Source organism: Panthera leo, chromosome A2 (assembly GCF_018350215.1).
Source record: "Panthera leo isolate Ple1 chromosome A2, P.leo_Ple1_pat1.1, whole genome shotgun sequence".
NCBI classification, from domain to species: domain Eukaryota; kingdom Metazoa; phylum Chordata; class Mammalia; order Carnivora; family Felidae; genus Panthera; species Panthera leo.
Window position 1 is genome coordinate 3581912 of NC_056680.1, and position 26707 is coordinate 3608618.

The 26707-nt window shown below is 55.5% G+C and overlaps 1 protein-coding gene and 2 long non-coding RNA genes across 4 annotated transcripts in view; 2 read left to right on the plus strand and 1 right to left on the minus strand.

The window, feature by feature from the left end:
- On the plus strand, positions 1-7743 carry LOC122213802. The gene is made up of 3 exons (XR_006199638.1): positions 1-23; positions 661-742; positions 7681-7743. It is a non-coding gene; the product is annotated as an uncharacterized LOC122213802 (long non-coding RNA).
- On the minus strand, positions 7260-25774 carry PLIN3 (perilipin 3). Of its 2 annotated transcripts, none has more exons than XM_042928079.1 (8): positions 25719-25774; positions 22961-23045; positions 19449-19647; positions 19219-19301; positions 15675-15972; positions 11829-12028; positions 10335-10460; positions 7260-8675 (listed from the first exon to the last, which is right to left on the minus strand). In XM_042928079.1, exons 2-8 carry the CDS (start codon positions 23027-23029, stop codon positions 8334-8336), a joined length of 1317 nt encoding a protein of 438 aa, XP_042784013.1. In that variant the 5' UTR covers positions 23030-23045; positions 25719-25774; the 3' UTR covers positions 7260-8333. The 2 variants fall into 2 exon arrangements, with proteins under 2 accessions (XP_042784013.1, XP_042784012.1); XM_042928078.1 differs by having other exon boundaries at positions 7260-8678.
- The window catches only part of LOC122213801, an 18904-nt gene continuing 10299 nt past the window's right edge, over positions 18103-26707 (plus strand). Inside the window, exons 1-2 of the long non-coding RNA XR_006199637.1 lie at positions 18103-18188; positions 21552-21657. This is a non-coding gene — a long non-coding RNA (uncharacterized LOC122213801). The remainder of the gene's footprint in view (positions 18189-21551; positions 21658-26707) is intronic.

The following is a 26707-nucleotide window of genomic DNA, read 5'->3' on the forward strand; positions in this document are numbered from 1 at the left end:
CCCGCAGGGAGCCTGGCAGGAAGGTGAGGTCACGCTTTCCCGCGGGACAGGGAAAGTCCCCGAGACACCCCGCAGCGAGGTCCCGCTCCCCACCCCGCTCGGGCTGTGGCCTTCGGCAAGTTTGGGCACCTCCCGGGCGCAGGCGCTGGGGACCACGAGAGGGACTGAGCCTGGCCCTCGGGGCGCCCACAGTCTGGGGAGAAAGTAACCACGGTTCACAAAAATGGATCATCTCGGCGAGTGGTAACGCTTTCCACTGCCGCAAACAGGGGGCTGGAGTGATATCGGCGGAGGCCTACCCGAAATCGGGCGGAAGGGGGGTCCTGGCCACCCTGGGGGTGGGGTTGGGGATCCCCGGGTGGCTGGGAAAAGAGCAGCCAGATGGCCTTTCTAGAAGCTGCGGACACGATATTTAAACATTCGTAAGGGGTCCTAGCCTTTTTGAGGGGGTCCCGGACCCAGCGCCCACATGTCCATTGGGCAGAGTTAAGATGTGGGACCATCGTACTCTCAGCCACCTCCCCCACCGAAAATGTTTTCATTTCTTTTAAAATCAGAAAAACAAAAACAATGACTATAGTCCCATCCTGGGTCATAGTCGTCTTTAAACCAACACAGTTGCAAAATATAATTTTTGTTTATTTGCTTTAATGGACGAAGGGCCAATGGAAATCATAATGCCTCTGACCAGATTTCTTTGTCAGTGTGGAGACGCTCGGAGCCTCTTCTGAAAACACCATCGGTAGGTACATAAATCAAAGCACAAGAGGTTTACAAGGAGTGTTTTGCAAGTAAAAATATTCACGAAAATGTTTTTAAAAAGCAACTTCGTGATCCATTATCACTAAATGGGTAAAGGAAATGTGGTTCGTCCACACACGGGAATATTATTCGGCATTAAAAAGGAAGGAAATCTGACACTACAAGGACCTTATGCTCAGTGAAACAAGCCAGACACAAAAGGACAAATCTTGTCTGATTCCACTCGTAGGAAGTCCCTAGAGGAGTTCAATTTATAGAAACAGGAAGTAGATGGTGGGAGCCACGGGCGGGGGTGGGGTGGGGTGGGGGGGGAGAGTCAGTGTTTCATGGGGACAGAGGTTCAGTTTGGGAAGATGGAAAGTTCTGGAGATGGGGGTGGTTGCACAACGGCGTGAGCGTGCTTAATACCCCTGAGCTGTGCACCTAAGAGTGGCCAGATGGTAAATTTCATGTTAAGTCTATTTTACCACAATTTAAAAAAAAAATTGTGTTTGGGGCGCCTGTGTTTGTGGCTCCGTTGGTTAAGCGCCCGACTTTGGCTCAGGTCATGATCTCACGGTGTGTGAGTTCGGGACTGGCCTCCGGCTCTGTGCTGACATCTCAGAGCCTGGAGCCTGATTGAGACTCTGTGTCTCCCTCTCTCTCTGCCCCTCCCCTGTTTGCGCACGCGTGCTCGTGCTGTCTCTCTCTCTCTCTCTCTCTCTCTCTTTCTCAAAAGTAAATAAACATTAAAAAATAAATTTAAAAAATAAATAATTGTGTTTGGGGTGTCTGGGGGGGGGGGTTCAGTCAGTTGAACCTCCTACTCTTGATTTCCGCTCAGTTCGTGATGCCAGCGTCATGGGATTGAGTCCCGAGTTGGGCTCCACGCTGAGCATGCAGACTGCGTAAGAGTCTGTCTGTCTGTCTGTCTGTCTCTCCCTCTACTCCTCTCCCCTGCTCGCACGCTCTCTCGCTCTCTCAAAAAAAAAAAAAAATTGTGTTGAATACTTGTAAGATAATCACTTTAAAACACTTTTGAAATAGAGCGCCACCGAAACACGCTTAGGGCTATACCTTTCTACTTACCCCCACATTAACTGACAAGATCCAATAACCCCAGTGAGTTTACAGTGGTGATGAGCGCGGTATTTCGAGTTGTTTGCGGCAATGCAATCTGATATGAAAATCTCTGTGGTTTTCTATTGGGGACAAAGGCGTAGCTCCTGCCGTTGCCTTCATTCATAATTGAGGAAATGGTGAATATCGGTTAAAGTCAGTGGAAATAAAGTTGTGAATTTTTTTTTCCGTGACTTCATGAATTCCGTCATGGGGTTCTGAAGAGGTCCGTGGACCCCAGGCCGAAGTTCGTGTAAAGAGTCATGGGAGGGGAATCAAATGGAAGTTATACGGATGCTATTTCCTCCCCACCTAGGGTGCCTTGCTTAGCGTGAGTCTCTGGCGGGGGAGGGATTTTATTGAGCACCTACTGTGTGCTCACCACCCCCCCCGACTCTTACCAATTTTTGGAGTTTCATTAGGTACCTGTCCCCACACCGAACACCTCTCGATGGTCATCTGATCCTTGCCTTAAAATAATCCTCCCAGATGGACTTGAATGTGCCCATTTTACAGGTGAGAGAACTGAGGCTCAGAGAGGGTAACCCAGGCTTCCAGGGGAAACCCTGAGCTGCAGATGCGTAAATCTGACCACCCACAGACCCGTATAGTTGCCCACCTCCCCTTTTCCATAAAAGAGGTGAGGTGCCCTGTGCCTATCCAATCTCTCTCCCTCCTGCTCTGGTGGGGGCGGGGCCCTCCACGGGGTGCCCATTCAGCTTTTCACTTTTGCACACACAGACACGTATCCATGAATGTGACATTTAATGCTCTTTGGTTTGCTTTTTAATTCCCACCGGCCAGAAGTGAGCAAACTTTGTTTTCCTGCTAAAGGGCCGGATACTAAACATTGTCAGCGTTACAGACCAGGCCAGACCGTCCAACAGTTTTCTGAGCCAGTGTAGGTAGCCCCACCTTGTTCCTTTTTATTCTAAAGTTTTTTTTTTAATGTTTTTATTTATTTTTGAAGGGGAGAGAGAGAGAGACAGAGCATGAGCGGGGGAGGAGCAGAGAGAGAGGGAGACACAGAATCGGAAGCAGGCTCCAGGCTCTGAGCTGTCAGCGCAGAGCCCGATGCGGGGCTCGAACCCACAAACTTTGAGATCATGCCCTGGGCTGAAGCCGGACGCTCAACCGACCGAGCGTGTTATGGTCTCACTAAACGTGACTGTAGTACAACTTACTGAGTCCCCAGGCATTGGACACGCAGTTTGTTTCCACTATTCCCGAAAAAAGGCATCGCAACCTTCTGTGGTGGTGGTTGTAAACCCTATGCCGGGGCTGCCTTCGCAATGGGTTCAAATCCTTACTCTTACACTTCGTAGCTGTGGGATGGAGCCCAGGATGAACTCTCTGAAACGTGCCTCAGTTTCCCCCCCCCCCCCCCTTGTAACCTGGAGATGCTTCGGGGACTTAGTGGACAGCGTTTCTCTAGGGCAGCTGTGGAGAAGGGGAACTTCTGAGACTTCTCCTCAGACGTGGAGAATATACATTTTCGCTCTTACTAAATCCTGCACGACTGTTCTCCAAATTAAGGCTCCTGGTTCACACTCCCACCGGAAAGGGAAAGGGCTCATTTCCCCCCTCCCCCCCCCCACCACTGCATGTTACTTTCTCTTTCTTAATTTGTGTTGGAGGATAATTCATAGGCCCTAAAGCATGTGAATCTTAAACGGACAGCTCAGAGGACTTTTGCATGGGTACCCATTTCCTGCAGCCCACACCCAGATCAAGACGTGTGTCTACACGTCGCTTCCAACCCCTGGAATGCCCCCAAGCGCCGCGGGCAATCCTCCTCCGATCGCTGTCGCCATAGTTGAGTCTGTGTTCCGAAACGTCACCGAAGGGGACTCCGAGTATGGATCCTTTCGTGTCTGGTTTCTTTTGCTCAACACGGTGACTGTGAGCTTCACCTATGTTGCCGCACTCCACCTTAAAAATAAAACAGCCCAGGGGCGCCTGGGTGGCTCGGTCGGTTGAGCGTCCGACTTCGGCTCAGGTCATGATCTCACGGTCCGTGAGTTCGAGCCCCGCGTCGGGCTCTGTGCTGACCGCTCAGAGCCTGGAGCCTGTTTCTGATTCTGTGTCTCCCTCTCTCTGCCCCTCCCCCGTTCATGCTCTGTCTCTCTCTGTCTCAAAAATAAATAAATGTTAAAAAAAAATTTATAAAAATAAAAAATAAAATAAAATAAAATAAAAATAAAACAGCCGGTTATTTTATCAGCAAAATGAGCTTATTCAGAATAGCGGAGGAATTGCAATCTGGGATGGGCAAGACAGGGCAAACCACAGCCCAGGCCGGAGAACGAAGGGGAGGACTATTGCTCTCTAGATAAAAAGGAGGGAGCCGGGAGGAGCTACTCTGAAGCAAAGTCCCCCGCAGGAGAGGTAGCGCTCAGGCAGAGGATGGTTTCTCATTGGCTGAGTTATGGTGGCTTCTCATTGGCTGAGTTATGGTGATTTCTCATTGGCTGACTTGTGGTGGTTTCTTATTGGCTGAGTTACAGTGGTTTTTCATTGGCTGGGCTGTTGCTGGTCAGGAGAAAATCTTCCTCCTGCCCCAAGTTTACGTGTGAGAGCTGAGCTCCCCCTTTCGGGGCTTCCTGACTCCATTCTAAATGAGGTTTCTCTTTATTTTCTTTTTTCTTTTTCTTTTTAATTTTTTTAATATTTTATTTATTTTTGAGACAGAGAGAGAGACAGAGCATGAGCAGGGGAGGGGCAGAGAGAGAGGGAGTCACAGAATCCGAAGCAGGCTCCAGGCTCTGAGCCGTCAGCACAGAGCCCGATGCGGGGCTCGAACTCAGGAACTGTGAGATCATGACCTGAGCCGAAGTCGGATGCTCAACCGACTGAGCCACCCAGGCGCCCCTCTTTATTTTCTTTTTTTAAAAATAAGTGTTTCTTGATTTATTTTTAATATTTCAATCAGCCAATTTAAAGTATTTTTAATCTTTTAATCAATAAAGTAACCTCCACACCCAACGTGGGGCTTGAACTCACCGCGCCAAGATCAAAAGTCACCCTTCTTCACTAACTGAGCCAGCAAGGCGCTCCTTTATTAACTTTCATATTGTGAATATCAGTAATTTATCTTTGTTCTTTGCTGTATAGTATTTCACCTTTTTTCTGTAAAGCAATAGTCCTCCCTTTGTTCTCTGGACTTGACTGTGATTTGCCCTGTCTTGAACATCCCAAAGTGCAATTCCTCCGCTATTCTGAGTCTCTCCCAATTTATCTGCCTCTTCTCTTTTGGATGTAAACTTGGGTTGTTTCAGTTTGGGGCTATTAAGAATAAGGCAGGGTCACCTGGGTGGCTCAGTTGGCTTAGCGTCTGACTCCTGATCTCAGCTCAGGTCATGATCTCACAGTTCGTGAGTTCAGGCCCCAAGTCAGGTTCTGGGCTGACAGCATCAACCCTGCCTGGGATTCTCCCTCTCCCTATCTGCCCCTCCCCTGCTTGCAATCTCTCTCTCTCTCTCTCAAAAATAAACATTAAGAATTTTTTTTTAATGTTTACTTTTGAGAGGGAGAGACAGAGCATGAGCGGGGAAGGGGCAGACAGAGAGGGAGCCACAGAATCTGAAGCAGGCTCCAGGCTCCGAGCTGTCAGCACAGAGCGGAACCAGTGAGATCGTGACCTGAGCTGAAGTCAGACACCCAACTGACTGAGCCACCCGGGCTCCTCAATTAACATTTTTAAAAAAGAGAATAAAGCAGCCATGAACGTTTGGGGGCCTTTGTGTGGACATGTGGTCACACTGAGCTTGGGTATAAACTCAGGAACAGGAGTGATAGAACACAGGGGAGATGCCCCAGATGGCTTTTTATTTATTTTTTATTTTTTTTTAACGTTTTATTTTATTTTCGAGACAGAGAGAGACAGAGCATGAACAGGGGAGGGGCAGAGAGAGAGGGAGACACAGAATCTGAAACGGGCTCCAGGCTCTGAGCTGTCAGCACGGAGCCCGACACGGGGCTCGAACTCACGAACTGTGAGATCGTGACCTGAGCTGAAGTCGGACGTTCAACCGACTGAGCCACCCAGGCGCCCCGCTTTTTATTTTTAGAAATGACTTTTTATGTTTATTTTTTGAGAAAGAGCACGAGCTGGGGAGGGGCAGCGACAGAGGGAGAACGAGAGAGACCGAGAGAACTCCAAGCAGGCTCCACACCACCAGGGCAGAGCCTGACGTGGGGTTCCAACTCATGAGTGGTGAGATCATGACCCGAGCCAAAGTCGAGAGTCGGGTGCTCAACCCACGGGGCCACCCAGGCACCCCCCAAATGACTTTAATCTTTTTTGGGTTTTTTTAGAGAGCATAAGAGGGGAGGGGGAAGAAGACGGAGAGCGAGAGGGAGAGAATCTTAAGCAGGCTGCAGGCTCAGCACGGAGCCCGATGTCGGTTGATCCCATGACCCTGCATTCGGGACCTGAGCCAGAACAAAAAATTGGACATTCAGCCGACTGAGCCACCCAGGCTTTCTTAAGGGTTTGTAAACCTTTGTCCATAGGCCAGAGCCCCCAGGAGAAGGTGACGTTGTCCTGCCTTTGCATACAGGGTCATTTTAGTTCTCTAGTGGGGCTGGAGACCCTAAGTCCCTCTCCTCACGCCTGTGTCTTGCTTGAGGACGGACGTTGGACCCGTCGCTCCTGCACCAATCATTCGCTTCCCTGCCCCCCCAAACCTGCTATCATCACCCTCTGTTGGAGATGTGCTGACACCCTTAGGCCTAGTCTCCTAAGCGGGACTCAGTGATGTGTAAAGTTACTGCAGCAAAACACATCGCAGCTCTCAAGTACTGGGAGAAACGCTTCTAAGCAGTAAGACGTTAACAGGAAGGTCTCAAGCTCGCACCTGGCAAGCTTCCCCTGTAAAGGGTCAGAGAGTGAATATTTTAGGCTTTGCGGGCCACAGAGGGTCTCTGTTGCTTATTTTTGTTTGCTTTAAAAATGTAAACTATGCTGGGGTGCCTGGCTGGCTCAGGGGGTAAGGCGCTGGGGTGCTCTTGGGGTCACGGGTTGGAGCCCCATGTTGGGGGTAGAGCTTGCTTAGGTAATTAAAGAAAAATGCAAACTGTCTTTAGCTCATGGGCCGGGCCAGCACACAAGCAAACACCCGGCTCTTTGGATGGTGAGGGCTTGTGCTTTTGCTATAGTCACTTTGTACGGGGACTGCGTGTAGGAAGTATTCATTATTAAGTTTGAGAGGCAGGGTTTCTGTTGTATCTAATTTTTTTTTTTTTTTTTTTTTTTAACATTTATTCATGTTTGAGAGTGAGAGAGACAGAGCATGAGCGGGGGAAAGGCAGAGAGAGAGGGAGTCACAGAATCCGAAACAGGCTCCAGGCTCTGAGCTGTCGGCACAGAGCCCGATGCGGGGCTCGAACTCACGAATCAAGAGATCATGACCTGAGCCAAAGTCGGACGCTCATCCGACTGAGCCACCCAGGCGCCCCCGTTGTGTCTAATTTTGAATTTGTACTTGCATGTTCTTTTTCTTGTATTGCCCCCAAACGTGTTTAACCTTCTTGAAAATTTGAGATACAATCGACATAGAGCACAGTATCCGTTTTAGGGGTAGAACGTAGGGATTTGGTACGTGTGTATATTGCAAAACGAGCACGAGAGGTTAATGTCTGCCGGAGCTACGATTTCTTTCTCGTGATGAGAAGGGTTCAGGTCTACTCTAAAAAAAGTGGCAGGTTTTAGTGGCGCCTGGGTGGCTCGGTCTCCTAAGCGTCCCACACCGCAGCGCGCGGCCTGGCGGCGGTGGGGGAGGTGAAGGATCCTCCCGCCCTGCTCTTCTCCTGTCCCAGGGGCTGGACGAGAGCCCTGAGCCCCACTCCGGATCTGGCCCTGTCCTGTTCCCATCCTCGCGAGCAGAGCAGGGAAGCGGGCCGAGGCGGCCACCCGCGGACCCCGCGTCGCTCAGCTCCTGGGAACGCATGCGCGTGCGCACACAGCCTGTACTCAGCGGCAGGTGAGCTTTATTAAGGCAACGGTGACACTCCAGGCACCCGCGAGCGGCCGGGCAGGCCCCAGGGCCCCCCGCCCCCCCGCCCGCTCCGGAATGGGTCTCAGCGGTTCTGCCTCCACCCCACACCCCAGAAGGGCCACGTTGCAAGCCAGAAGTCCAAGTCCGTTAGCTAAAGGCGGATATCCCGGGGCCTTGATGTGGCACAGGTGGGATGTAAGAAACCTAGCCTTTGTTTCTAAGAAGAAAAAATTTGGAGGGGGCCTGGGGGCCTCCTAGAAAAAAATCTGTTTCTGGAAACCTCCCCCTAATGACTGATGAAGGCAGGCAGTGCTTCCTCCGAGGCGGCAGAGGGCGCTCCCCGAGGTGGTAGCTGAGATGGGCCGGGGGGAAGGGAAGAAACACGTTCCAAGCGAGGCGAGGGGGCGAAGGGTCCAGCGCTCGTGCTGACCCCTCAGGGAAAGACTAGGTCCCTCGAGCCCCCTTCTGACTGTCCTATTTCTTCTCCTCTGGGGCCTTCTCAGCGACTCCCGGGGCAAAGGGTCCCACCAGCCACATGATGGGCGTGTTCTGGGCCACGTACTCAACCATGTGGTCAAGGGCCTCTCGGGCCTTGGCCACCTGCTCTCGGCTCTGCGTCAGGATAGTGCTGGACAGGTCCTGGAAGGAATGGACGCCAGAAAAGGTGGCCTGGAGGCCCTCCACCTGGTGGCGAGCCTGCTGAACCTGGTCCTTCACGTGGGAGGGCAGCCCCTGGATGCTGGACCCCAGCGAGGCGCAGGTGTTCTGCAGCTGCTGGGCAACGTCGCGGAACATGGTAAGCGTCTGGGACTCCACCTGCTGGGAAGGGGCGGACAGTCAGGACCATGTTTTGGGATCCAAAGCCCGGGGAGACAAAGTGGGGGTTCTCCTGCCCACCTTCCAGAAAACCTTTCCTTGGCGAGCCCGTCCAGCACGGTGGTTTGGGATACCAGCTCTATTTGAGTTTTGAACCATGTGACATAGACCCCAAAGTGAAAAAGAGGCACAGTCACTTCGGAAGACAGTCCGGTGGTCCCTCAAAACGTTAAGAGTTTCCACAGGACTAGCGATCCGTTCCATTTCTAGGTATCTCCCCAAGAGAAATGGAGACACGCGACCATACACGGGCTGGGGCTGGTCACAGGACGTTATCCACAGGAGGCAAAAGTGGAGACAGTCCAGAAGCCCATCAACTTGTAAACGGGTAAACAAAACCCACACGGGGGAACGTCACTGGGCCTCGAGCAGGAGCGAGGCGCCCACCCCTGCTGCCCCGCAGTCGGACCCTGAACACACGACCCTCAGGGAGGGAACCAGACACCGGAGGCCCCACAGAATGTGAAACGGCCAGAAGAGGCTCATCCACAGACAGGAAGGGGGTTCGTGGGTGCTGGGGACAAAGAGCGTCTGCTGTATCTCAAGACGTTTTTCAGGTTTTTTTTAAGAGGACGTCTGGAAGAACTTTCCAGGCAGGAGCTGTGTGGTGGGGGAGACGGAAGTGTAAATGCGTCGGGACCTTAACACCCCGCCCCCACCACAGGGGGGGGAAGAGAGCAGGCTGGGAGGCAGGACTTTGCCCCCAACCCGCCATCAGAGCGCTCGGGAGACTTGAACCTGACAGGGAGGTGCCGACCAGAGTCAACACCCACATCTCGCGGTTGCCATGGTCAGCGGTGGGGGGAGAAGGGAGAGGGAGGCGGAGGTAGGTGGTTTGGGTCTGAATGCTAACAATTTTGCACCTGCAGAGACAGCAGGTGATATCTTCACAAATGCCATTTTTGAACGGTTTACTATGTGCTTTATGTAGCAACTCAATTTCTTCTATAGACGGATGTAACTCACGGACCAGAAAATGCACCCTTTTAAGTATATAGTTCCGTGGTTGTTAGTACATGCACAAGGTTGTGCAACCACTGCCTGGAGCTCCAGAACGTTCCATCACCCACCAAAGAAGGCTCCTCCCCATGAAGTAGTCCGTCCTGACCCCCTCCCCAAGCCTCTGACAGCCTTGAACCCCTTCCCGTCTGTGGATGAGCCTGTTCGGGGTGTTTCACACATGTGGACTCACACCCCGCGGGGCCTCTCGTGTCTGGTTCCCTCCCTGAGCGTCGGGTGTTCAGGGCCCGTCCATGGGGCGGCAGGTGTGGGCGCCTCACTCCTGCTCGCAGCTGAGTGACGCCCCCCATTCGTAGCGGACACGTTGGCGCTGGGACACAGGAGAAGGGAAACACGCCAGGGTTTAGAGTTCAGCAGGTTGAGAGGCGTCACAAGTGTCCTGCAGTTCAAAGCAACACCCACACCTAAAGGAGGAAATCAAGGTGGGCTTCCTGGAAGAGGTGCCGTCACGTCCTAAAAGTGGTTAATGGCAGGAGAGGCTGTGGAAAGCCTTCCAGGCAGGTAGGTCCATCCGACAGAGGCGCGGAGAAGGAAGGAAGTCAGGGCCCTAAGGATCCCACAGGGACCCCACGCTGGTACCTCTGGTTTGGCTGGGTTCTCCTCGGTGCCCCGGAGCTCCTTCTGGTTCCAGCTGAGCCACATCTGGTGCAGTTTCTCCTGACCGTCCATCAGCTTCTGATCGACTCCGTGCTTGACGGTTTCCATCTAGAGCAGGGGAGGGGAGAGAGAGAGAGTGAGAGGCTGCCTCCAGCCCCTGGCCAATGCTCGCATCCCAGGAGAGGCAGGAGTCCGGAGAGAGGCCCACAGAGTCGTCCTTTTATCCGGGAGCAGGTGGTCTGTGAAGGGGAGGAAAGCGGGACACTGTGCTCACGTATGCTCTCCCCGCTGTGGTTTCATCACCGACAGGGGCCCATATGTGCCGCCTGCAAAGGGAGGGACCACACATTCCCTGCACCTCCTCCCATTTCGTCTGCTGCTCCTTGTAACTGGGCCCGGCCCCGAGACGGGCTCTGGCCAACGGAATGTAGCAGAGCCTTGAAAACTGTTTCAATGGAATGTTATTCAGCCTTAAAAACTCAGGACGTCCTGCCGCCTGCCACCGTGTGAACGGACCCGGAGGCCACTGTGCGCGGTGACAGGAGCCGGACACAGGACACGTCCTGCGTGACCCCAGGCACAGGGGGTCCCCAGAGGAGTCCCGTCCACCGAGTCAGAGAGTGGACGGTGGGAGCCGGGGGGGGGGGGGGAGTCCGTGCTTCATGGGGACAGAGTCTCGGTCCAGGGAGATGGAAAGTTCTGGAGACGGATGGCGGGGGCAGGTGCACGACAGTGTGAGCGTGCCTGATGCCGCTGAGCTGTGCGCTTGGAAATGGTTAAGAGTGGCCAATCTTACCCCAATCAAAAATTGAAGAAAAAGAGGGGGGAGGGGCGCCTGGGTGGCTCAGTCGCTTAAGCATCTGACTTCGGCTCAGGTCATCTCGAGGTTTGTGAGTTCAAGCCCCGCATCGGGCCCTGTGCTGCCGGCTCAGAGCCTGGAGCCAGCTTGGGAGTCTGTGTCTCTGTCCCTCTCTGTCCCTCCCCTGCTCATGCTCTCTCTCTCTCTCTCTCTCTCCCTTTCTCTCTCAAAAGTAAATAAACACTAAAAGAAGAAAAAAATTTTTTAAATTAAAGAAAAAGGCGGGGGGGCGCCTGGGTGGCTCAGTCAGTTAAGCGTCTGACTCTTGATTTCAGCTCAGTTCGTGGCTCTGAGCTGACAGTGCAGAACCTGCTTGGGATTCTCTCTCTGCCCCTCCCCTCCTCTCTCTCTGCAGAAAAAGAAAAAATAAAAAAAGAGGGAGGAGCTAGCACTCAGTACAGGAAGCTCAGCAAAGAGCGAGAGAGAGAGAGAGAGAGAGAGAGAGAGAAAGAGAGAGAGAAATAGGAATTTAGCTCCTTAGAGAACAGATAGAAAAAAGCCTGGCAGGAAGGGGCAGGATGTGACCGCAAAGTGGCGGGGGCCGGGGGGGGGGGGGGGCGGGGCGGGGGCGGGGGGGGGATGTGGGCGGAGCCCCCGGGGCAGGGGCGGGGCCTCACCAGGCTGAGCGCCTGTGCCAGCTGCAGCAGGGCCTCCTGGGCCCGCTGCCGGGTCAGCTGCAGTTTGCCCAGAGAGTGAGCGTAGGCCCGCTGGCGCAGCCGCTCCGAGAGGGAGCCCAGACGCACGAAGTAGCTCTGCTCCTGCCGCTGCTGCTGCACCGACGCGATGTCGAAGCCCTCCAGGGACGTGGCGAGGCGGGCTGCAGGGAGGAAGGAAGGAGAGGCGCCGTGAGGGCCGGGACCCGGCCGCGTGTACCGCTCGGGCTGCGGCGTGCGGCCCTCGGGCCTGCACGCACCTGCCCAAGTTGTGCCCCTCGCAAGCTGGGGAGCCTTGGAGCGAAGGGGGTCCCCCGCCTTGCTTTTCCCCATCTGCAAAATGGGCATGATGAGAACCGCAGTTCCCAAGATCAAGAGGCCTTGGAAGGGCACGAGGGTCTGCAAACCCCGGCCCTCGGGCCAAATACCACTTGTCCCTAGGAACAAAGTTTTATTGGCACACGGTCACGCCCGTTCATTTACCTATCTTCTGTGCTAACAGACGTAAGTAGTTGCAACAGAGACTGACCCACGAAGCCAAACATATTTACCGATCTGGTTAAGAAAATGTTTACCACCCCCTGCTCTGAAGTGATTGTGCCACGCAGCCTCAGTTTCCCCTTCTGTAGGGCCACCCGAGTCAGAGCTGCCTGAATTGTGGAATCTGAACTACCTGCGTCAAAAAAGGCACACAAATGAGCATTTCGCGATTTTTGCTAGCGGTTTATAGCAGATGATTTGGCTTTCTGTTTTCAGTAAGTGATAATACCCGTCTTTCTAAAAGAACCTTGAAAAGCTGATTTAAAGAAGGGTGTTAAATAAATAGCACAGGGAGCACGAACACACGGCCAGGGTAACCCAACGGATGACCTCTGGTGGGGCAGGAATAGCCTGATTAAGGGAGGTCCCCATTTTAGCCACGTATTTTTGCCGCTCCTTCGGGCCAGGCACTGTGCCGTCAACAAGAGACAGAAAGTAAAGGAAGGAAATCCCACAGGCTGCTGTTGACCCACAGCTCAATCAAGGTTAGCCTTCGACCGGGGGATTTCAGCGGTTTCTACAAACGCTAAACATTCCAGAAGAACACACTCTAATCCAGGGGTGGATCAACTTTTTTGGCACGGGGCCAGACGGTCAATGGCACTACTCAGCTCTCCAGCTGTCCTGCAGAAGGGCTCAGATAACTTGGACGCAGATGGGCGTGGCTGTGTGCCAATAAAACTTTATTTACAAATGCAGGTGGTGGGCCAGATGTGGAGTTGGGGGCAGTCTGATAGAGTCGGCTGGGGAGAATGTCATTTCATGACATTTCAAAAATGAACAGCAGGGGTGCCTGGGGGTGGGGGGGGGGGGGGGGGCGGGCTCAGTCGATTAAGCAGCTGACTCTTGATTTTGGCCCAGGTCATGATCTCACGGTTTGTGAGTTCAAGCCCCAAGCTGGGCTCTGCACTGACAGAGTGGGGTCTGCTTGGGATTCTCTCCCCCTCTCCCTCTGCACCCCCCCCCCCGACCTTAAAATAAACAAACATTAAAAAAAAAAAAGAACAGCAAGCATACACGTGGGACACTCGGGCAGAGAAAACGACCCGCGTTTCGAGAAAAACAGACCTTCCCATCCCCCCACCCAAGGCGGGTTGCAAAGACTAACCCACACTAGCAACATTCTGAACCTGCCCTACTGCAGTCCAGAACTTCTCCGTGGCCCCCAGGGGCCCTGGGGCGCTGCCCTTGGAAGTGAATGGGGCTCTGCTGTTTTAGGCCAGGATGTCTGGCAGGATCCCAGCACGTCTGAGCCAGCTGGCAGGGCCCTGTGGAGCTGGCAGGTGCCCTTGGCAGAGGGGAGGAGGAGAGGGACCAGCCCGCCTGAATCATCGAGTTTCTCCAGAAAGCCAACGACTACCACTTTGCACTGAGGATTCCCAGGGAGGATCACGGAGACGCAGAGCCAACTCGAGGAGGGTCTCCAACTGGCCAAAAGCAATGGGACAAGTGAAATGTTGCTAAAGCAAATGCGTAGGATTGGAATATGTCACGTAAGTCTGCGCGTTCCAGCCAGCTAGCCCCGCGCTCTGTGTTTCCTCCACGAGCTGTACCCGGGGTGATTAACACTGCAACAGAGAACTTTCCCCAGGGAAGTTTCCCAGCTAACAGAGAAAGAAGAGACACTTAGAATAGTGACGTTTTGCAATTCCAATCGTCAACAGAGGTGCTAACCCACCAGGGAACCACATGGTTCCCTTTGCATGAATGTTGCAGAACAGGTGAAGGAGGGCGTCTCACCTGGGAGGTGAGTCTGCCCCACAGGGGACGCTGGGTAGTGTCTGAGGACATCTGTCTCCGGCCAAAGTCGGATGGAGCACGGTGTCTAACCGACACGCAGCCCCATGGGCCCTCGCTGCCGTGGGCACCAGAGTCCGCATCGCGGTGTGGCAAAAGTCCTTCACGAATGTGCAAAGGATGAAAAACCAAAACACGAATGTCCAAAGGATGGCTGTCCCCAGAATGTGGGGACAGGACCACAAGAGGACTGTGGACCACAGGTAAGACCGGCTGCTTTGTCTCAACAGTTTCATCCCCCGCTTGTCGGTCTTCATTCCTGCTCCCGCCTGGCCTAGCCCCCATCACGCCCCCAGGGACCAGCAGGGTACCCTCAGTCCTGCCCTGGATCTGCTGGGCTCCTGCTTTCACCGGCACCGCCCGCCCGTCCGTCCTCCCCGCAGCGGCCACCAGGGGGCGCCCGTGAGCACCCAATCAAGTTCCGCTTCCTCTGCCCACAGCCCGCCACGACTCCCACCTCCCCAGGGTAAAAGCCCAAGTCCTCCCCACGCCCCCAAAGGTCCTGCAGACCTGCCCTGTCCCCTCCCCTGGCCCTCCCCTGCTCCCCCTCTCTCCCTCGCCCACTCTGCCTGTTTCTCTAACACACCAGGCAGGTCCTGCCCCAGGACCTTTGTTTTCTACACCTCTCTCTGCCCTGACAGCCATGCAGCTCCCTCCCTCCCTCCATTCACCGGTTCAGAAACACCTACCCCACCCTCCCCTTGGAATTCTCTCCTTTGACCTGACTTCCTTATACTTTATACTTTATACAGTGAGTTCCTTGAGAGCAGAATTCTGTGCACTGATGTATCCCCCAGGACTTGAAAGACAGTCAGGAGGCAGGTGCTCAAGGAACATCTGAATGGACAGATAAATGCCTGGGGCGGGGGTGAGGGGAGTGACAGAGGAGAGTGATTTTACGCTTGGGTTTGAATGCCTACTGAGCACCAGGCCCCGTCCTAGACAAGGGGCACAGCAGTAAGACCAAGACAGAAGCGTCTGCTTCGTGGAAGTGATGAGAAGTGCCAGGCAGAAAAACCAAAGCCCAGTGAGGAGGGGGCGGGGGGCAGGTTTTAGGACACAGTATGGACGAGGGAGGCTGCAACTTTAGAGGCTTCACTTGGGAAGGTGGCATTGAAGCACAGAGCTGCAGGCAGAAAGGAAGTACCCTTCCTGACGTCTAGGGGTTGGACGTTTCCAGTAGAGGGGATAGCTGGTGCAAGGGCCCTGGGGCGGAAGCATGGCCGGAGTGGAATGAGTGAGGGGAGGGGGGAGCCCTGAAAGGCTGTGGGCAGAGGTCAGCACCTGACTGCGGTGCTCACAGGGGCCCTCTGGTGGTTGCTTCAAAGAGAACAGACATCGGGGGCCAGGGTGGAGGCCACTGCCCTGGTCCAGGTGGCCGCAGAGTCAAGGAGACACTGAGGGACACACCCTAGGTGGCCGCAAGGAGGGGGGAGGTCTGGGGAGGGGTCCGGGCCCCAGGGCCGCACTCACCCAGCTCAGCGTCCGTCATGGGCAGGTGGTTGTCCATCCATTCCTCGGACTTGCCCAGCATCGTGTCCACCCCGCTCAGCACCACCTGGCCCACCCGGGAGCCCATGACCGACTGGACGCCACTGGCCACCACAGACTTGGTGGCATCCACACCAGTCCGCACGGCGCCCCGGGTCACATCGACCGCCTCCGTCACTCGGGTGGCCACTGTGTCCTTGGCGCTGGACACGGTGTTGGACACGGCTTCTCGGGCCCCCGAGACCTTGGACGAGACCAGCTCCTTGGTGTCTGCCAGAACCTGGAACACAGGCCGGCATCAGCACCCCCGTCCTCCCTTCATACCTGGGTCCCCCCACCCCTGCGCCCCAACCTCCGGGGAGGTCAAAGGGAGGACTGCCCCCTCCTGGGTGAATGCACAGGGGACAACACTGAGTCTGGCAGGGAAGATCCTGAGCTCCAGAGCCTGGGTTGAATCCTGGCTTGATAGGTCCTAGCTGTGTGGCCTCAGGTAACTCACTCCACCTCTCTGTGCTTCTGTTTTTTCACCCACAGTGTTACGGGCCGCAGTGTGAACCCTAATCCCGAAGACCTCAGGATGTGACTATTTAAAGAGGTAATTAAGGGGGCTCCTGGATGGCTCAGTGAAGTGTCCGACTTCAGCTCAGGTCACGATCTCACAGTTTGTGGGTTTGAGCCTTGCGTTAGGCTCTGCACTGACAGCTCAGAGCTTGGAGCCTGCTTTGGCTTGTGTGTGTGTCTCTCTCTCTGTCTCTGTCTCTCTCTCTCATTCTCTCTCTGCCCCTCCCCCAGGCTTGTATATCCCTGGAGGAGAAGGGGGTCCAGCACGCGGTGGGCATTTGTGGATCAACGAGTGTTGATCTTCTTGAATCTAAACAGATCTATGTGCACAGAACTCTCGGGAAAGTTAACAACCAACCACTCCCACTCCCACTCTTTCAAGTTGGCATCCTGCCAGACACCTAGACCTCTCGTGTCCATGGGAATTAGTTCTTGTTTGTTTTTGAGACAGAGTGCCAGTGGGGGAGGGGCAGAGAGAGAGGGAGACACAGAATCCCAAGCAGGGTCCGGGCTGTGAGCGGTCAGCACAGAGCCCAACATGGGGCTTGAACTCACGAACCGTGAGATCATGATCTGAGCTGAAGTTGAACGCTTAACCGACTGAGCCACCTCGGTCCCCAGAATTGGTTTCTTTTGGGTGGAGAAAGGTGCCCGCGGGGGCGGTCACGTAGCTCATGCCGGCCCAAGTTCGAACCCCAGCTGTGACACCACCACATCCCATAGAAACGGGGAACGCTGCCATTTCCTGGTGTGTGTGTGTGTCTGTTAGGGGGTGACCTCATAGGGCCTGGAGTAGGGACAGCGCTGTGCCTCTAAGTCAAGAGCTGGGAGGGGCTCTGTTGGATGGCCTCGTAGAATGTCACCCTGAGCTCATCCCTTCTATAAACGGAAGGAATGTTGGCCTCATGTGGCACCAGCAGAAGGACACGAGTGCCCAGCCCTTAGGAGGTGGCTCATGGCAATATTTTTCCATTCTTCTGTGAACTGGGCAATTTCCACCTTCAATGCCCAGCCTGTTAATGGTCCCACACGGCAAAAGCGGAGACTGAACGTCCACTACGTGCCAGGCTATATGATGGGCACCAGACAGAGCAAGAAGCAGTCTGTGCCCTTACGCCACTCGGGGACACGGAGCGGCAGCTAAAAAGCCGTTCAGATGGCGGCAAACTTAAAAGCCAACGCAACTTGGACACGTGACTCACAATCGCCAAAAGGTGGAAGCCAGCCACTGACAGGTGAAAAAATAAACGTGGTGCATCTACACACTGGAATCTCGTCCGGCCTTAAAAAGACATCCTACCAGCTGCCACCATGTGGATGGACCCGGAAGCCACTGTGCGCAGGGACAGAAGCCAGACACAGAAGGACACATCCTGCGTGACCCCACGCACAGGGGGTCCCCAGAGGAGTCCCGTCCACCGAGTCAGAGAGTGGATGGTGGCAGCCGGGGGTGGGGAGTCCGTGCTTGATGGGGACACCGTCTCGGTTTGGGGAGATGGAAAGTTCTGGAGACGGATGGCGGCGGGGGGCAAGGGGAGCTGCAGGACAATGTGAGCGCGCTTGATGCCCCGGAGCTGTGCACTTAGAAACGGTTAAAGACAATACATTTCATGTCGTAAAAAAACTAAAGTACGCAAGTGCGCACCGCAGTGTTATTACAGCCAAGAAGCGGGAACGACCTACGTGTCCGTGGCGGAGGCAGGAATAAGCACTCGTCCACCGCGCACGCGCACGTCCACAAAGGAACGTGTCCACCGCGCACGCGCACGTCCCTCAGGCGCCTCCACCGCGCACGTCCACAGATGAACGTGTCCACCGCGCACGTGCACGTCCCTCGGCCGCGAGCAGGAGCGAGGCGCCCACCCCCGCCGCCCCCGCGGGCGGACCCGAACCCACGCCGCTCAGAGAGGGAACCAGACACGAGAGGCCACACAGGTGTGTGAGTCCCCGTGTGCGACACGTCCAGAACGGGCTCATCCACGGACGGGAAGGGGGCTCGTGGGGGCCGGGGCGCTTGGCAGGAAGAATAACGGCTAAGGGACGTGAGGTTTCTGGGTGATGGAATGTTCTAAAATGGGTGGCGACCGTATTCACGGTGTGAATACGCCCGAACCACTGAACCGTGGGCTTTTAAAGGAGCTCGTTGTGCGGGTTGTGACTCAGAGCTCAGCAAAGCGGCGCGGGCGTGCCAGAACGATGCTGGCTGCTGGCCACCTGCAGCCATTTCCATTTAAAATTAGTGATTGAGTTTCTCAGCCACGCCGGCCAACGTCCCAAGGGCTCGGGAGCCACATACAGCTGGCGGTTTCCACACGGGACGCGGCGCAGAGAACGAACATGGACATCAGAGACGGTTCTGGACAGAGCTGAGCCAGAAGGACCTTCTTTAAGAGAGAAGGGAAGGCCTCTGAAGGGGTGGGATGAGAACGGAGGCCTGAGAGTCGGGTTCATGAAGAAGGAAGTGCACGTGCAAAGGTCCCGGGGTGGGACGGAGACGGAGGCGTTCACAGTATTTGCTTCCCCCCCATCCCCGGCTCTCCCCTGAATGAAAGTTCCACAAGGGCAAGCACTGTGTTTCTATCACCGTGTCCGGTGCCCGCGGGTACTGATGTCACTGAACCCTGAGTACGGAGGCTGGCGTGAGGCAAGGGAGGTGGGCAATGAGGGCAGGGGCGGGGGGACGGCGTGGGCCGTAAGGACGGCCTCGGTTTTTGCCCCAGGCAGGGTGAGAGGCACAGCGCGGGGGGGGGGGGGGGGGGGGGGGGGATTGAACAGAGCTGGGTGGTGTTCAGAGCATTCTTCCAGTGAGGGTGGTGGGGACAGACCCAAGAGGGGTCGGGGAGGAAGTGGTCGCGTGTGTCTGTTCTCGCTGAGATGGGACCCCACACTCAGTGCCCCGGGGGACCCCCTCCCGGCTGAGCCCCCGCCCCCCCACCTGGGGCTCCCGATGGCGGAGGTCAGTTACCTTCTCCGTCTGCTGCTGCAGGATGGGCAGATTCTCCTCCAGCTTGTCCAGCCCCCTGTGGGCGTACTCACTGGCTGACGTGACTGCAAGAGACGGGGCGAGGCTGAAATCGAGACTGGGGCGCGGGCACGCCCCTCGGGGCCCGGGAGGGGCAGACCCCCCCCCCCGCCCGCCCCCCCCCCCCCCCAACAGCCAAGAGGTAGGCTCCGTGCTCGCCGGGCCCTGCTTACTCTGGGGCTCCAGCTTGGAGAGGATGGGCTGGGCCCCGCTGATGGCGGCCGCCGTGAGGGTCTTCACGCCTTTCTCGGCCGCGTCGCAGACGGTCTTGACGTGGGGGTGGCTCTCCTTGGTGGAGGCGTAGGCCGCCGACACCATGTTGCAGGTGGAGCTGATGAGGGGCATGCCGGCCACGCGGTCCACCACGCTCGGCTACGGGGACAGGCGACTCAGGGGGCCGGGCCTGGGACTTGGGGTGCCCTGCAATTTCGAACTCCCTCCCGGCCAGGAAACGGCCCGGCCCGCGCTTGCTTTGTGGCCACGTGATTGCACCAGCCGGGGCCTGGGGGTTCCTTCCGCTCTGGGCTTCGTTTATCGTAGCCCCTCCCCCTCATCTGTTTGAACGTGCACTTGACACCCACTGTGGGCCAGTGACCAGAGACGAGAGCCCTGCGCGGCTGGGGTCGGCAAGCTACAGCCCGTGGGGGGCCCACACCTGATTTTCTTATTAAAAAAAATTTTTTTTTAATTTATTTTTGAGAGAGAGACCGAGAGACAGAGTGTGAGCAGGGGAGGAAGAGAGAGAGAGGGAGACATAGAATCCGAAGCAGGCTCCAGGGTCTGAGCCGTCAGCACAGAGCCTGACGCCCAGCTTGAACTCCCGAACCGCAAGATCATGACCTGAGCCCGAAATTGGACGCTTAACTGAGCCACCCAGGCGCCCTGTGATTTTCTTATTCTTGTCTGTTTTTTCCTAACAGCTCTATTGAAGTAATTCACACACCATTAATGCCACCATTTAAAAACGCAATTTAAACAAATATTAAAAAAAAAAAAGCAAGCACAATTCTGAGGGTTTTAGGGTTTTCACAAGGTCGTACAACCATAGCAGCTAATTCTAGAACTTTGTCATCACTCCCAGAATGGTCACTCCTTGTCCCCCCCCCCCCCCCCCAGCACCCAGGAATCCACTTCCTGTCTGTGGATGAGCCTGTTCTGGGCGTTTCACACATGTGGACTCCCACCCCGTGGGGCCTCTCCTGTCTGGTTCCCTTCCTGAGCATCGTGTGTTCAAGGTCCGTGCTCCATATGGTAGCATGTATCAGTGTTAGGGTTTTTTGTTTTTTTTTTTTATTTTTAAAAAAGTTTATTTTGAGAGAGAGAACATGAGTAGGAGAGGGGCAGAGGAGAGGGAGAGAGAGAATCCCAAGCAGGCTCCATCCACACTGTGATCACGAAGCCCATATGGGGCTTGAACCCACGAACTGTGAAATCATGACCTGAGCTGAAATCAAGAGTTGGACGCTTAACCGACTGGGCCACTAGGTGCCCCTCATCTTAACCGTTTCTAAGTGCGCAGCTCAGTGGCGTCAAGCTCACGCACACTGTCATGCAGCCACCCCCAGCCATCCGTCTCCAGAACTTGTCCCCAAACTGAGGCTCTGTCCCCACGAAATATGGACTCCCTGCCTCCAGCCCCGGCTCCCACCGTCTACACTCTGTCTCTGTGACAGGACTCCTCTAGGGACCCCCGTGAGTGGGGTCACACAGGACATGGCCTTCTGCCTGGCTTCTGTCACTGTGCACAGCATCCTCCGGATCCATCCACATGGTGACAGGTGTCTGTTGTGCTCCATTCCTCTATGTGGCTGATATTCCGTTGCCGGCTGGTTTTGTAAATAAAGTTTTATTGACACACAGCCACGCCCCTGTTCATTTACATATTGAATATGGCTGCTCTTAGCCTACGGGAGCAGAACTGAGTTGCTGGGACAGAGGCTCAGTTTCCGCACCCATAACATGGGGGCGGGCATCCATTCCTGTTCAGTAGGAGTTGCAAAGATCACTCGTGTGAAGATACCGGCAGGAGACTCACAGGCACCGTGTGAACTCGCGTTTGAACGCACTTAACCGCCAGTCCCGGGAGGTGGGGCACGTTATTCCATTTTACAGAAGGGTTAACTGGGGCACGGAGGGGTTGAGTAAGTCACCCAAGATCACAAAACCAGGCAGCGGCCACTCTGGGCCTTAGACCGTCTGCCTCCAGGATTTACCCACGAGGTCTCTTCAGGACTTAATCACCGATCTCCTGGGTGATCCAGCAACTCTGCTTTTAGGAATCTACCCCAGGGACAAGACACACGCATCCACACAAGACTCGCCCATGAAGGTTCACAGCATTCCTGACGGCCAAGTGGAAACAACCCAGATGTCCATGATTTGGTGAGTGGATTAAAGAGAAAAAAAAAAAAAAAGTATGGTATAAGGTAGGTTTTAAAAAATTCATAGTCTCAGGGCACCTGGCTGGCTCCTGGAGAACATGGGACTCTTGATCTTGGGGTCGTGAATTCGACCTCTGTGTTTGGAATAGAGTTTACTTAAAAAAAAAAAAAAAAAAATCAGGGATGCCTGGGTGGCTCAGTGGGTTAAGCATCTGACTCTTGATTTTGGCTCAGGTCATGATCTCACAGTTCGTGAGCTCGAGCCCCGAGTTGGGCTCTGTGCTGACAGCCCAGAGCCTGGAGCCTGCTTCGGATTCTGTGACTCCTTCTCTCTCTGCCCCTCCGCCTCTCACACACTCTGTCTCTGTCTCTCTCTCAAAAATAAATAAACATTAAAAAAAAAATTTTTTTTTTAAAGCAAGGAGGGCACCTGGGGCGGCTCAGTAGGTTAAGCATCCGACTCGATTTCGGCTCAGGTCATGATCTCGAGGTTTGCGAGTTGGAGCCCGGTGACTAGCTCTGCACCACCCCTGACCCTGCCACACCCCCCCTCCACACACACACACACACACACACACACACACACACACACACACAGTTTTTAAAGGAAGGAAATCGGAAAGACAAATCCTGCAGGATTTCACTCATGAGGTACCTAACATAAAAGGTAATAGGTAAATTACCTTAAATTTACCATAAAAGGTAAATCTCAGGTTCCCTATTCTGGACATTGCAGAGTGAATTTATGAAAGTGAATTTATAAAATTCACTCTGCAATGTCCAGAATAGGGAACCTGAGATTAGTGGGGGCCAGGGGCTGGGGAGGAGGGCAAGGTAATGGGAATGACTGGTAACGGGGATGGCGTTTGCATCTGGGGTGAGGAAAAGCTTCCGGAACTAGATGGCGGTGGCGGTTTGCACATGGCCAGTGTACTCAACGCCGCTGAACCGCGCACAATTCACAGTATTTGCGTCGTTGTTATGTGTCGTTTTACCTCGGCTTCAAGAAAAGAACGAAGCACGGACGACCCACGATGTGGGTACGGCCCCCAAAACATGACGCTCAGGGGGAGAAGCCAGACACGAAGGGGTCTCAGATCGCAGGACTCCATTTATAGGGAATGCCCGGAACAGGCAAACCCAGGATGAGGGGCGATTCGGGGCGGAGCCCTGCTCTCCCCCAAGCCTCTGGGGTTTCCGGTTCTGCCCCCGCCCCCACCCGTGAGACACGTGTCCGGGGTGTACCCGCAGAAAGAGGTCTGTTGACCTCCACGTGCTACCAGCAGGCCCCGCCCCCCCCTCACCTGCTGTACCGGTTCTTCCGCTGTCACCGGGCTGCTGCTGACGGTGGCTTCTGTCCCGTCGCCAGACATTTCTCAGGAACAGGCACTGTGGCAGACGCACGGATCAGTCAGGGTACAGCGTGCCCTGTCCCTCCCCCCAGGAGGAAGTCCGGGTTCACATCTGCCCTGCGACCCCCCCCCCCCCCGTTTTTTAGAGCCCTGCCTCCCAATCCTTCACCTGCACCCGCAGGTGGGCCCGCGCAGATGCTGGTGCCGGTTCAGCAGGGCTGGGTGGGGCCCCGAGTCTGCTTCTAAAAAGCTCTCAGGTGCTGCTGATGCAGCTGTTTCCAGGGCCACGCCTTCAAGGCCAACGCCAAGGGTTCCACTTTATCAACACTTTGGGGAGGCACCTGGGGTGCAAAACCTCTGTGGACGGCAACTCGCCGATGGCTACCTGCTTTCAAGAGCCATCGTCCCCTTGACCCAGAGACCTGCAGGGGCTGGTCCCACACCTGCACTGCCACACGGGCAGAGATGTGTACCTGTTGTCAGCCACAACAAGACACTGGAAACAACCCGGTTTCCCAGCAGAAGGGGCCTTGAAAAGACGGGGCACAGCCCGGCTAGTGGCTACAGAGACCTTCAGGGACGAAAGGAGGGGGTGGGGCGGCAAAGATGTCTGCTGGCACAGAATCTCCAGACACAGGAAACTGTTAACAGTGGCCACCTTTCAGGGAAGATCAGGTGGCTGGGGCAGGCCTCTGACTTTGGAGCCAGATAGGTAATATTACCAGTTCAAAAAAAAAAAAAAGCTAAGCATTAAAAAGCAAAAAAAAAAAAAAAAAAAAGATGGAGCCCCTCGGTGGCTCAGTCCTTTGAGCATCTGACTGTGGCTCAGGTCACGATCTCAGGGTTCATGGGATCTGTCAGCACAGAGCCCACTTCGGATCCTCTGTCCCCCCTTCTGTCACGCTCCCACTCAGAAATACACACACACACACACACACACACACACACACACACAGCCCCTACTGCAGACCAAGTCAGGCTCCGGAGTGGCCAGGGAGGCTCCCCAGGTGACTCTCCTGCACACGTTTGCAGGGTATGACGGGAGCCACAGGTGCGCTCCGTTTTTCTGGCCAGGCGAGGGCAGGTGGGTGTCAGACCCAGATGGCAAGAGTCCCAGCTGTGCCCATGCTATACTTGGTTGAGCAAGGAGCCTCCTCTCCCTTGGCCTCAGCCCCCTCACCTGCGAAATGGCGCTAAAGGTAGAGCCTGCCTTCAAGGCTGGTTCTTCCGGTATTTCTGGGAGGAGCCTGTTGTGAACCCCTGACCTTGATTCTGAGTCTTTCCTTCTAGAGGAAGGGGTCCCGGCCACCCGGCCGCCACACTGCCCTGTCCCCCGGGCACAGTCCAGCGAACGGATGTCCCGAGAGCACCAGTTCTGGGGTCCAATTTGCACCTCGCTAGTGGTGGGAGCTTGGGAGAGCAGCACCCTCTGGCAGAGCCTTGCCTGCCCCATCTGTAAAATGGGGATAAGCGTTCCCAGCTCGGAGTCCCTGCAGATCGGCAGAGGGACTGCACATGTGGCGCTTAGCTCAGTGCCTAGCACGTAGTAGGTGGTCAATAAACAGAACCATCTCACACACATGCGAAGCCAGTCAGGAAGGAGCTCCTGCTTGTTACCAAGGTCCCCAGCTGGGAAGTGGGGCCAGCAGGTAAACTTGCCCCTGGTGATCATCACAAGTCCCATGATTTCCCCCACCTTCCCCGGAGCCTGAGCTCACCTGGGCACCTTGGAGGCCCATTCTCCCATTCCCTTTGCCCATCGATCCCTCCTGGCGCGGGTTTAACCAAGGGGCGGGGGGCGCATTGCAGATGTCAGCGCCCCCGGAAAGTCCCTGGGGTCTGCAACCTGTCTGCAGCCGGCTCCAGCCCCCAGAACAAGAGCTAGCTGAAACGCTGCAGTTGCGCAGACGTCCAGCCGCCAGGGCATGCTAAGATACAACTTCCAAAGTTCCCAGACACCGAGGCCCCAGGCCCGGCCCTTGGACTCAATCCTGACATAGGTCCCAAGGACTCAGATAATGGGTAGGCCTTCCCAGCCGCCTAGAGCAACCCATTGGCCACACCCACCCAAGGGAGGGGGGAGGGGGGGGGCCGCCCGCGAGCTCCCCAGGGTCAGCTGGGCGACCAGAAACCGGGGTGTGGGAGGAGTTAAGCCCCCAGTTGGCAAATCCATTTGCTGGAAAGGGGGCTTTGCCAGGCAGAGAGACAGTCCCCTGGTTGGGGGCGGAGGGCGGGGCGGAGGAGGAGGGGTAGGGGCGCCCTAAAGCCCCGGGAGGGCCGATTTCCTGTGCAGGACAGGCTGCCGCTGCTCGCCTCTAAACTGCGTTTGCAAAGCAAGCACAGTTTTTGTTTTTGCTTTTGTTTAGAGAGGATGTGTTTTATAATGGGGACTTTACCGCCCCCCGCCCCCGCCTTAATACTGCCAATTCTAGGGGCTCTTTCTGCCTCCCCCTAAAAAAGTCTCAGGAACTGAGAGGAGAGAGTTTGAAAGTCTGACTGTGTTCCAGAAATTAGATTTTTTTTGAGTGGGGGGTGGGGGGGTGGGGCACTGAAAGAGACAAGAAAGCTCAGCCAGGGCTGGAGACCCCTCCCCAGGCCGAAGAGAGCAGCCGAGTCCCCAGGAAGGTCCTCCCCCCTCCTTCCTCCCCTGGGACGCCCCGGGACTCGGCGGACCTCGCCCCCCGCCTCCATGGGGCCCCCCGCCTCTCACCGCGGTCAGCGGGACGTGCAGGGCGCGACAGCCAGCTCGGAAACGGTCTGGGGCTGACCCCCTGGGGAGGCTTTTATACTCAAGGGGGCGGGCGCTCGGGAGTGACGGGCCCGAGGGCCAATCGTATCGGGAGGCTGCCCGCCGTCAGGCCTCGGCCCCGCTCGGTCCGGGACGTTGGAGCCACAAGTGAAGTCCAGGAAGGCCCGGACTTCTGCTGGACGCGCGCGCGATCCGCCCTCTGTCTGAGTCGGGCGACCCTTGGAAGACGCCTGATCCAGCAAAGGGCGCCCCTCCCGACCTCGGGATCCTATGAACTCGGCGCAGGGAGGTGCGATCCGGGTTCTGGGATTCCCCCGCCCCCCCAGTCCCTCCTTTTCTCCAGGGGCGGTGAGAACCCCAGAGGTCTTTGCCTGATGCCCCGCCGCGTCAGGAACCGAGTCCCAACCCTGAGAAGGTGATGGAGCCAAGCTCGACCCAACAATGTGAACAGAGCCTTCGCCACATAGGTGAACAGATCAAGAGTGCCTTCTGCCGGTCTTGACCTGCATGGTACCACTTAATCCTCCCAAACGGTTCCTTTATCATCCCCATTTTACAGATGAGAAAACTGAGGCCCAGAGACGGTCGGTCAAGGGTAGTGCAGGGATCAACTTCCAGATCTCTGACTCCCGGATCAACCCCTCCCTAAAGCAGCAACCACTTGGATTTGTTTGCATCCCACCCCCGCCCCCCCCAATCATTTATCCTCTTGGTCTATAAACCAAAGTCTCAAACTCAGGTGGTCCCAAGGGCCAGAAGGAAGTAAGTGGCTCCGCTAAAGCGTGGGCAGCCTGGCAGAGAGTGGCCCTATGGGACACCCACCCAGAGATTCCCACATCCACCAAGATTTTAGACTAAAGAAAGTGCTCTGCCATTTACGAAAACCACCGGACCTCACAAAACCCAACCGGGGCTGTGTTCACCTCAGGAGCCACAAGTTTGCTACATTA

Bases quoted from the DNA above. Each gene is read 5' to 3' on its own strand.
- PLIN3 (XM_042928078.1), bottom strand. From the start codon at position 23,029: ATGTCTGGCGACGGGACAGAAGCCACCGTCAGCAGCAGCCCGGTGACA. The intron at 19,302-19,448 runs GTAAGCAGGGCC...CGTCTCTTGCAG, and splicing joins CTCCAAGCTGGAGCCCCAGA to TCACGTCAGCCAGTGAGTAC. The intron at 15,973-19,218 runs GTAACTGACCTC...CCTGTGTTCCAG, and splicing joins TGCAGCAGCAGACGGAGAAG to GTTCTGGCAGACACCAAGGA.